This window comes from Chiloscyllium plagiosum, unplaced genomic scaffold, assembly GCF_037043375.1.
Source record: "Chiloscyllium plagiosum isolate Xiang-an unplaced genomic scaffold, Cpla_swu_hap1 HiC_scaffold_13, whole genome shotgun sequence".
NCBI lineage: Eukaryota > Metazoa > Chordata > Chondrichthyes > Orectolobiformes > Hemiscylliidae > Chiloscyllium > Chiloscyllium plagiosum.
In genome coordinates this window covers 73,834,501-73,846,626 of record NW_028270151.1, presented here as the reverse complement: position 1 = coordinate 73,846,626, position 12,126 = coordinate 73,834,501, and the positions used below count along the sequence as shown (strand labels likewise).

Here is a 12,126-nt window from a genome sequence, read left to right as displayed (position 1 = left end):
CACTGACATGAAATTGTTGACAGTGGCTCAAAAAAGCAGCTCACCATACCACCAACTCAAGGGCAGTCCTGGATGGGCAATAAATGCTGGCCCAGGTAGTGATCTCCCAGATCCCATCAATCAATTAAAAAAAAACTCATTCCTAACCACCTTATTACCTTTCATAATCAGATCTCACTTTAGGATAAATTCTTAAAAGGTCAGTTATGCACGAACATGTTCTCTACAGTCTGCATGATCTGGGAGCAGTGTCAAAGAGGAACCTTTTTTTGGATATAACTGCTTAAATAATTTCAACATTCTGTAGAGTGTGGAAATTCAATTACGCACCTTATCTGTTTATTTTACTTCCAGTTTACTTCCATTAATGCTGTGCTTGACCGTTTTTTCTCTATTTCCTTCTGTAGGGTATGGACAATGATGCCTTCAAAAAGATGTTTGAAACTTTGAAATTGGATTTCATTTTGTCACACAGTTCTTTTTGCAAGGATGTAGTACAATTAAAGGGAGGACAGAGAGCCATAATTAGCAATGGACGCGTAAGTACTTTGTTGGTTTCGCTTGAAAAGAAAGTCACTGTAAAGAGGAGTCAGACAATTTCAGGTTCTTCATTGGCACTGGAGGATTTGCTTTCTGCCCTTGGTGTGCAGACTGCCATAGTTTAACAAACTGTTTTAAATAATGGACACCAATTCCACCAATGAGTAAAAGCTGTATCTCATTTCGCATATTCTTTATCCTGGCTATCTCAGACAGCTGATTTGATAGTTAAACACACACACACACACACACACACACACACTACTATTTATTCTGGCAATATGAAAAGAAAAAAGAAAACAATGGAAATACTCAGCAGATCAGGCGGTATCTGTGTAGAAGAAAACAGTTATGTTTTCAGGTCACTGGCTGGTTCTGATGCAATGCCATTGGCCTGAACATGTGAAAATCTCTGATTAGAAGAACACGGAGTGGAATCTGCTTAGATACTAAAATACAGCAAGGAGCAGCACACATTGGTTGCACTTATGTATAACCCATAAAATAGTGGTGGTGGTAGAGGACATGGTATTAATCGGGAGATGAGGGAAGTGTGTAGCTATCTCTTATGTCCTGTTTCATTCTTCTTCCTCTTCCCCAGTGTCGCCGAGATGCCTGTGGTGCCATGGGCTTGTCTCTGGCTGCACATTGCTGAAAAATCATCTTCATCAGTTTCTAAAATGCAATGCTGATTAGTAAGCATGATAGACACAATTGAATATTTGTTTGTTTCATCATGAATGTAATAAAAATACATTCACTAAAAATATGTAACCTATGACCAATTATTCTCAAGCAGATGTTTTTGTGTGCATATATTTTTTGCTGTTTTATTATATCTCAAGATGTCTGATTGGAAAGGACCAATGTTCATCATATGTGCCATTTGTCTAATGCTGCCAAAATGAATTGGTTTTATTCAATATTTCAGGAATTTGTGTCTTTAGCAAATCAAAACTGTTTGATTCCAGTAAATATTCAGACTTCAGACACTAACTTTTTTTATGGCAAGTCATTAGAAAATTTGCACTTTACCCAACTGTAGCCATTGGATCAACATACACACCAGATTAACATGTTCTCTCAGAGCCTTGGTCTAGAAGTCAAGACAAAATTCAGAGACTTGAATAAACCAAAATTTATCTTTATTAGATGATCTAATATTAAGGAATATACAGAGGCTGGAATAGCCTTTCATAATTGGAGGCAACAAATTGCTCCATGGTTTGTCAGGAATTGAGTATCAGATTCACCCTACTTCATACAATTTCACTTTTTTGCTTGCACCAATCTAGCTGTCTGGGTCAACCACATACAATCTCTTGGTCTAGAGTCTGAAATAATAACAAATTTGTACTTTTCAACACTGGTAGATTATTGGTCCACTGGAAGAAAATGAAATCTTCAATCAGAATGACTTTCACCTGTTGGAGAGTATTGCTCTTGAGGCAGCAGAGAAAATCAAAGTCAGGATCCGGATGCTGATGGTTGAAGAAGATCTGTGAGTGATATTATGGCAATTCTGTATTAGTTTCAGTCAGTCTGTTCAAAGGAATCTAAACTTAAAATTTCTTAATGCACAAATTTGAATTGACCCGTTAATTTCCCTCTTCGGTGTTCCTCGGTTTATTTCCAGCTCCACACTCTCCATTCCAGCCTCAGCCACTACTTTCAATGATCTTTGATCCTACTTCCACAAACCAGATCTTCTTGCTGAAGTCCTTGGCTCCTAACTGTTGCAAGTTCATACCTCACCTTCTGCTCCAATGATGCTGTACTCCCCCACCTCCCCACCCCTTCCCCAACTTACACCGACACCCATTCCTTCACATCAACCTCATCAGACTCGAGCATCACCCTTTAAGATCTGCCAGATCCACCATGTTTTAAATGTCCCTAGGTTTCAGATTCCGCTCTTGATGATATTTGTTTTTCCCTACACTCATGTTTGCAGGCCTCAAACATTACTGCAAGCTCTTAGTGAATCTCAAAACCTCCACACCCTTGAAACGTTACCCACTTTTCAACTTGCTATCCTATTGATGCTTGTCAGTCTGTGTTAAGATGAGGTGTATCTTTCTTTCAGTCCCAATCCAAACACAAGGCTCCCACTTCCTCTCTACCTGTGCATTGTCTCAACTGCAATCTTTTTACTTTGCTCTTTGTATTCTTTCCTTCAATCATCCTTCTTTGACCACTTCCTTCCTCTAATGTGGCTGTCCTGCACCACCACTTCTATGGGCTTGCTGCAGCTCAACTTCAAAGAGCGTATATTGCTTACCAATTTCCCTTACATGCTAGGTTAGGTACTAAGATTATTAATGTTTTTCTCTTGTATGACCATGTATGTGACCCATAATGAGGTGGGAAGGAGTGCTTTTCTTTTTAAAACAAAAGGGCAGAGCATAGAAAAATACAGACACTTAGACACTATAAGGGAATATGACAATGGGCAGGAAATGAAACAAAATCAACTATAGATTAACAAAGACAACAGAGAGCATTGTGGTATTTTGCATAGCTGAACACGCCAGTCACTGTAATCTATCCTGCAGCTCACTGTAAGTAATGTTGAACTGGTATGTTTAAAAAGGTGATTGAGCAAAATCATCTCTGAGCTTGGATGATGATGACGAACTACCTATATAATTGCATTCTGAACATTGCTGCTTAATGATCCAATCAATACAATTCTATGACAAGCAGCCATTTTGGAATATTGCTCATTTTCAGACATCCTAAAGGTGAGACAGAATAGTAGGTAGGGCATAGCATTAAGCCATACAAAAATATCTGTGGGTGAATGTGACACATGTATCTTTTGTGAGTTCACAACTGCATCTGGAGCGAGAAGAGACAATTCAGATTGCACATCAGAGATTGTTAGAGTGAAATATCAATTAACCACACGACTGGAGGAACATTGAATCATTTGACAGCAGCTGCTCCAGCAGCCTGTAGTCATTTTCATCTGCTGAACTCCAAAGAAAAGATAGAAATCACTACAGAAAATGTTTGACAGAGAGAGGAAATGCCCATCTCAAGCTATTCTAAGTTAAGCAATAGAAGTTAGAGATGATTCTGAAAATGATTTCTTCCACAAAACGAATGGGACACCACTTTAACAGTACAAACTGCAGCCCTAATAAGAAATCGTGATTGTGTTTTTGCGAAGCTGCGGTTGGTTTTATGGTTTTCAAAGCTAGTATGGTCAATTTCTTATTTTGCCATGCAATCAAATCATGACTTGACCTTTTCCATCTCTGCTATGTCCATGGCTTCATAGAATCTGTTCTTCTGAATTTTTCGACTTGGTTCAAATTTTGATCATGTTCAAAACGCCCTACTTTGCATTAATTACATATTGTTAGAATTGATTAATCTACTGCATTCCAATTTTTCATCCATAGTACATTCATACAAGCTTTGATTAATACTTTCCTTTAACACTGAGTGTAAGCTTTGTCTTAACTGTGGAGAGTATTGGTATGCAAATCCTAATTGCATATTTTAAGACAAATTGAACTTTTTACTGAAAAACATTTAAACACATTTCATCAAACTTACTGATGGCTTAAATAGATAATTCATTTCAAATATTAATTACAATTTGTATAATCTCCAATTGCAGTGTGCCTTTCATTGGGGTAATTTTTCAACATTATAATTAAGTATGTGATTGTGAAAGGCTCTGAGAAAATAAAACAATATTTTATAGTTGATCTGGAGGATTGTTCTTGACTATTAAATGGCTTTTGGCTTGAATTCTATTTATATTTAACAGTAATTTTTTCTACCCCCAAGTGCAAGCGATCTTGTAATGAAAGTGGATTCTCTACTGTCATCAAAGTCCAAAGGAGAATCGAGGCTTGACCTACGGTTCTTTGAAGGAGAATTCAGGTGAGCACTATTAAAATTAATTCAGTTTTCATCAATTGAAATAACCTGAATTCAACAGTGATTTCATTTTAAAAGAAGAACTACTTTAGGTAATTGAATTATTTTTGTATCCTTCTATCCTGGATGTTTTCTAGTGCTATTAAATTACGCCCCAAAGAAGAACAGGTTTACTTTGAAGTGGTGGCCGTAACTGATCCTGTGACCAGAGATGCTCAAAGGCTTTCCTCATTCCTTTTGGTGAGTGAAGTAGTTTCTGTTGTGTCCTTCTGTGCAACAAGCACTGTGCCAGTTTAAGAAACTGCTGTAATTGGAAATGGCTGTACTTTTTTTTTTAGCTTAAGGCTTGATTGCTAATTGCTAATGTTCAGTGCAGCAATACTTTGCTTTGGCGATATAAGAGAGCCTGCCAATCATTTTTAGATTAGATTAGATTAGATTAGATTACTGACAGTGTGGAAACAGGCCCTTCGGCCCAACAAGTCCACACCGCCCCGCCGAAGCGCAACCCACCCATACCCCTACATGTACCCCTTACCTAACACTAGGGGCAATTTAGCATGGCCAATTCACCTGACCTGCACATCTTTGGACTGTGGGAGGAAACCGGAAAACCCAGAGGAAACCCATGCAGACACGGGGAGAACGTGCAAACTCCACACAGTCAGTCGCCTGAGGCGGGAATTGAACCCGGGTCTCTGGCGCTGTGAGGCAGCAGTGCTAACCACTGTGCCACCGTGCAAATTGCTGCAACAGGATGAAGATGAGCATTGCTTGAGATAAGTAGCTAGAAGATTGTTGTGGAGTGTGCCACACCTTGTATACATGAAGCATAACAAAGTATTTCCCTTTCATTGAATTAGTTCTGTTTAACAGCATGCAATTTGAAACAATTCAACACTGAGGTTATTGTGGATGACAATAGAACTAACAATAATGAACCATGTAACTGATAGTACATGCCTGGCAGACTATGTTCACTGCTATTCACCAAGACAATGATAACATTCAAATATTTGGGGCAACTGAAAGGAATCTCAACCCTCATCACTAGTGAGCAATAAGTGTAGGATAGACTTTAGGCTCACCTATCTTGAAGTAAGTTAAATGAGATGGTGGTATTGAAAACGTCAGTAATGAACATTGGCTTAAACTACAATTGATTACAAGGGACTTTGTTATAATCTGGTCATAGATAGGATCTTGACCGGTGTCATCGAACCTTATTTCATGTCAAGATTCATCAATAGATGGTTGGCTTTTCAAGGGCACGGAATACAAAATGCAGGGAACCATTCAAGAGGCAGTTCAGTACTTTGATGAGACCATAGATCTCTCCAAAACAATGAACAAGAAGACCGTCCCACGTTTTCCCTTGTCTTTCTGAATGCAGAGTTTATTTGGAACAAGTAGTGATTGATATTATTGTCACAACATGTTATGTTTTTATAATTTAATTTGCCACTCCTTCAAAAATAGATCACATCTATAGACTTAATTATCCTATAAAGTATATTCTACAAAACTTTAATGGGTTTGTAGCACAGGTGATTCCCATTCCATCATTGTCTTTGCCAGATTCATTTCTGCCTCAGTTATTTTACCCCTTGTATCTTTAAATTATGCAAGATGTATTCCATCTTATTAGGTTCTAAACCAGCTGGTCAACATGAATCTCCGTGTGCTTATGAACTGTCAACCAAAACTTTCAGAAATGCCTCTGAAAAGGTAAGAACTCTTCCTGCAACTGCTAAAAATAATCTCTTGCAATTGAGGGATACTCTGGAAACAGTTAAACACTGTACACATGATGTTTCTGCATTTTTAATGTATCAAAGCTGAAGCAGCAAGTCAAAAACAGTGTGGATTTTGCCTCTGGCCATGTGGGATTAGTGAGCTTAATGATGAATAAGAATACACAACACAGCATAGTGTAGAAAATGGAAGAGAAAATAGAAACGTTACCAACAGTGGTAATGTTGATATAATAAAGGAGTGCTTTTTGACAAAGAACTGAGATGCTATCATGAGGAACTTATGCATTTATGTTCTTAATAAAAGTTGCAACCATTTTCCTTTGCACCGGATATGCTTTCAGTCTGGAGGTTTCTCAACCCCCCCGGATACTGACTTCACTGATGTCAGTGACTGTTGATGTCATATTGTGTCAAATACTATCTATAGTCAAGGACAGTTATTTGCTGTTTTCTGCCAATCAAACCTGGAATAGTGCTTTAGCAATAGTTGGAGTTGAGTTTGCAAACAAAGGCAACATGATAGGGTCATACAGCATGGAAGCACACCCTTCAGTTCAACTTGGCCCTGCTGACCAAGTTTCCCAAACTAGACAAGTCCCATTTGCCTGCACAATATTAAAGTACATTGTAACATAAGTGCAAATAAAATATACAGAAATCTTTATGATTAGTAAACTTCAGAAACTTTGATATTAATCAATAAACTGGTGCATTCAGTTGCTATTTCTGCCACCAATCCATGCATTGGCTTCTGGGAATTACTCTTGCTGTTGACTGATAAGATTGTGAAAAGCAAAATCTCACCTGTCAGCAAACTCCTGCTTTTCATCTAGAAAATAACACTTTCCCATGACGTGCACATATGGATTTGTTAGAAAAGTCAAAGAAGTGTTGTCAAACTTGGATTAAATAGCTGTAATTGTTCTTGAATGTATTGAGCAGCAATCGCACCTTAATCCATTTCAAGACAGCATGAAGATAATTAAAACATAGAATGTTTGTCTAATGAGTGACACCTTGTATATTTCTATTGAACAGAGTTGTGAAAAAACTGTTTCATGTCTTTCACAAGAATAAACTAGCTCCTTGTGAAAAAACTTTGTTTTATATTAAGATAGCAAAGGTTGTTTAGATTGGATGTCATTTCTACACAGCCCGTGCACCACCTCCTGTTCAGCTATTCATTGCATCCCTGGTTGCAACAGTTGTGCTGTTATGAGGCCGAGGTGGGATGCAAAATCCAATACAAATTGCAACACTCTCTTCAGTGTTCTCTGGAGCTCCTCTGGATGTAAGAATAATTGCTTAAGCATTTTGTTACTTACTGCAAGACATTTCCCATTTTATCATCTCTGTTATACATGCTGTCCACACATTAGATGCTTATACCCCAGACTCCTGAGCCAGGTGATCAGTAGATAGCTCTTGTTTCCATCAGTCACACATCACCATTGCTTTCTTCTGTGCAATTAGGAATGAGTAATAAATGCTGGCCTTGTTGCTGACATCATAACCAAAAACAAAATTATAAATAAGTGGAGTTTTTTTTCTTCTTAATAAGGAAATGTAAATAGTTGGATTGACAGCTGTCACTGGCCCCTTTAAAGACTAATGGTTTGGCTGGTAATAACTTGAAGAAAATTATTACAGTTGGGCACATTCCATTTATTTTTTTCGTGTTCTTTCATGGGATGTGCGAGTCAGGATGACAGATTTCATTCCCTAAAGGACATTAGAGAACTAGGTATGTTCCTATGGCATAGTGTTACATAGCTGCCACCAAGCTAACTTCTTATTCCAAGTTTTTAAAAATTGAATTCAAAGTTCACTATCTGTCATGGTGGGTTTCAAACTCATGTCCTTAGATCATTAGCCTGAGATCTTGATAATTAGTTCAGTGAAATTATCACTTCACCATGTCCTTATTTTGCCAGAGGATCCTTGCATAGGTTTCAGGTTCCCTGTATGTGGAAACAAAAATGGCTCTTTATTAGAAGTGTGAGCAGTTGCCACCCACTACAAGGCTCCTTTACATTTGCATCATTGTGCCCACCACCACCCCCTTCCCCCACACTCTTAAAGGACATCAGAACATGTCTGAGTTGATCAGTCTTCAACCAGATCTGCCACTGTTAACCTACCTGTAAAGATAAGGTTAAAGCTTTTGCAGTGATCTTCAGGTAGAAGTGCTGAGTAGATGATCAGTCTTTGCTTCCTTCAGAGGTCCTCAGCATCACAGATGCTAGTCTTCCATTCACTCCACCTGATATCAAAAGGAGGCACTGGGTACTGTAAAGGGTATAGACCTTGATTACAATCCAGCAATAGTATTGAAGATTTGTGTTCCAGAACTTGCTACACCACTAGCCAAGCTAGTTCAATACTAGTATCTGAACAACAAAATGGAAATTGTCCAAGAATGTCCTGTGTGCATAAAACGTGACACATCCAACCTGGTCGATTATTGCCATGTCAGTCTACTCTTGATCATTAGTAAATTGATGGAAACTGTTCTCACCAGTACGACCAAGCAGTACTTGCTCAGCAATACCCGGCTCATTGCTCAATTTGGATTCTTCCAGGGTTGATCTATTCCTGACCTCGTTGCAGCCTAGATTCAACATCGACCAAAGAGCTAAATTCTAGAGATGAGGTGAAAGTGATAGCCCTTGATGTCAAGGTCTCATTTGATCAAGTGTGACATTAAGGACCCCTAGCAAAACTGGAGTCGGGGATTCAGGGAAAGTTTTTCACTGGCTGGAGTCATACGCAGCACAAAGAAAAATGGTTGTGGTTGTTGGAAGTCAGTCATCCCAGCTCCAAGACCTCTCTTCAGGAGTTCCTCAGGATAGCGTCCTAGACCCAGCCATCTTTGACTGCTTCATCAATATCCTTCCCTTCATCATAAGTTCAGACTTCAGGCTGTTTCTCAATGGTTGCACAATATTTATATTAAATTAGATTAGGTTAGATTCCCTACAGTATGGAAACAGACCATTCAGTCCAATAAGTCCACACCGACCCAAGAGTAACCATGTTCAGCACCATTCATGACTCTTCAGATAGTGAAGCAGTCCATGTCCAAAAGAACATAATCAAGATAATATCCAGGTTTGGGTTGACAATTGGCAAGTAAGTTCATGCCCACAAATGTCACGCAATGACCATTTTCAAATAAGAGACAATTTAACCATTGGCTCTTGATATTCAGTGACATTGTCATCACTGTATCCTCCACTAATGACATGCTGGAGATTACCACTGACCAGAAATTGAACTGACTTGCCATACAAGTACAGTAGTGACAAGAGCAGGCTGAAGGCCAGGAGTACTGCAATGAGGAATTCACCTGACTTCCCAAAGCCTGTATACCATCTACAAGGCTCAAGTCAAGAGTGTGATAGAATAAAGCTCTACTAACAGTCAAGAAACTTGACACCATCTTGGAAAAAACAGCCAACTTGATTGGCTCAACATCCCCAAACATTCAGTCACTCAGTAGCAACAATGTATATATCTTCTGCACTGCAAACGTTCACCAGAGATCCTTGGACAGCACTTTTCAAACCCATGGTCACCTAGAACAACAAAGGCAAATATATGGGAACACCACTACCTACAAGTTGCCCTCCAAGTCACTCACCACCCTGACTTAGAACCTATCATAATCATGTAATTCCTTCCCTAACAGCATTGTGAGTCATCTTACAGCATGCGGATTGCAGAGGTTCAAAAGGCAAGTTCCCACTACTTTCTCAAGGGCCACTAGGGATGCACAAATGCTGACCGAGTCAACAATGCCCATGTTATGCTTGTGAATCTTAAAAAAAAGAGACGGATAGGCGATCTTACTGTGTTCCTGCGTCATTGGGTGCTGCTGTGCGTTGTACAGGTTCATGCTCCAGTTCAGTTTATAAGCCTAACTTGTAAAAGTTTGGGCATTTTACAATGTTGAAATGAACAATTTTTGACTTACTTGGAGGGACTTTTTAAATTGCCTTTTTGTTTGGTTCTGTAAATCTGTTTTGGTAGTACTGAAACTCAGTGCTGTTCAGTTTGCTACTTCTGCTGATTGCCAAGATAAACGATCGATCTTTGTATGTCTTGACATTCATTTTTGCATTAGTTTTAGGTTGTAAACAGAGGATGAAATAGTTGTAGTTTTTATGAATAATGGAGTTTAGTTAGCACAAGAAAGCAATGGGTGTAGAATTCAAAGACTTCAAAGGAAATTCTGCCCTTCATTTTGCAGCATCTACCGATTTGTTCTGGAGCCTGAGATTACTTTCACTGCAGATGGCAGCTTTGCTCCTGGACCAGTGGCCAAATTCTTGGACATGCCTCAGTCTCCCCTCTTCACTCTTATCATCAACACTCCTGAAAGCTGGATGGTGGAGGCTGTCCATACTTCGTATGATCTCGACAATATTTACCTGAAGGAGGTGTGTCTTGTTAAATATTTTAATATCCAAATTAGTTTTACTGATGTGATATGAAGGCTTGACAAAGTGAGAAAGCTTTTGGTGTTGGTATAGTAGAATTCTTCACAAAGTGTCAGCGATGCAATCAAGTTGTCCTAAACCTTTTATAAGTCACTGGTTAGACTTCAGCAAAGGCTTTATGCCATATGCTTTTAGAAAGGATGCCTGTGTTTTGGAGAGATTGCAGAAGGAGGTTTTCCTGAACAAAACTAGAACTTCGGTTGTGTTAAGTTAGCAGGAATATAATTGTTGGATCTCGGAAAGCTTCAGATGAAGTAAGTAAGGTTTTAAAGAGGAGTCATACAAGACTCAGCAGTAATTCTGTTTGTTGCTCCATTGACGCTGTCAAATCTATTGAATCTCTCCAGCATTCTGTATTTGTTTCAAATTTCTATCTGCAATTTGTTTTTATTTTACTGGCCGGCATTTTGGCAACCAGAGGTGTAAAGATTTAAGAAAATTGCCACTAAAAAGCAGAGAGAGTATTTATTCCAATTCGTGAACTGCTATGATCTGGAAAGCACTTCAGCATAGATTGTGAAAGATTCAAAAATAACTCTCCAAAGGAATTGTATATGCACTTGGAAAAGATATGTTTCAGGGCTGTGGGGGAAGAGCAGAGGAATTGAATTTTAATTATCGAGTTTCTTCAAAGAGCTAATGCAAGCACAATGAACCAAATGGTCAAATTCTGTAACATGAGGTTCTTTAATTCAAAGTTTAAATAGCTGTTAAGATAATGGTTCCTGAAACAGAATTTAAAGCATACAAATCTCTTGTCCTGATCCTGCATTTTCAGATTGATGGCGGTGTAGCGGCAGAGTATGAATTGGAGTACCTTTTGTTAGAAGGACATTGTTATGATGTTTCAACAGGACAACCCCCCAGAGGTCTCCAATTTACCCTGGGCACCAATGCAAACCAGGAAATCGTAGACACAATTGTAATGGCAAACCTGGTAGGTACACACAGCTCTTTGCAAGCACAAATCTTGACCAAAGTTTTTGAAATACAATTCTCTGTTTATCTATTCGTGAGTGCTGTGGAGATCTGTGGATTTTCCAGCTCTTCCATTAAAGCATCTACATTTTCCTTGGTTAAATTTATTTTTCTTCTTTCTATGAATTATATATCCTCTTCACCTTCCACATCACCCCAAAAAGTTCAACCAAACTTGTGCAATGAATCAATTTCTCTGGGATGTGGGTGCCAAAAGATTTTTTTTAACCAAAGTTATTCATACTTTTATTTTAATTGAAGGAATATGACATACGAAAGAGTAAGAATAGACAATTTCGGACCCTGACTCTGGCCTCTTGACTTTACTCCACCTTCCTGCCTCCTCCTGAAAACTGTTGAAATCCTTATTGATTGTAAGACCTAATTCAACTTTGAATATATTCAATGACTCAGTCTCCACTGCAGTGGAAGAGAATACTAAAATGTATTGA

The 12,126-nt window shown here is 38.6% G+C and overlaps 1 protein-coding gene across 2 annotated transcripts in view; it reads left to right on the top strand.

Moving 5' to 3' along the window:
- Positions 1–12,126, top strand: part of uggt1 (UDP-glucose glycoprotein glucosyltransferase 1) — a 143,844-nt gene that overhangs the window by 84,854 nt on the left and 46,864 nt on the right. For both annotated transcript variants that reach the window (XM_043701925.2, XM_043701924.2), the window contains 7 exons: positions 408–539; positions 1,914–2,041; positions 4,345–4,440; positions 4,575–4,677; positions 6,086–6,165; positions 10,447–10,636; positions 11,475–11,633. In XM_043701925.2, coding sequence (XP_043557860.2) covers positions 408–539; positions 1,914–2,041; positions 4,345–4,440; positions 4,575–4,677; positions 6,086–6,165; positions 10,447–10,636; positions 11,475–11,633 — 888 coding nt within the window. The remainder of the gene's footprint in view (positions 1–407; positions 540–1,913; positions 2,042–4,344; positions 4,441–4,574; positions 4,678–6,085; positions 6,166–10,446; positions 10,637–11,474; positions 11,634–12,126) is intronic.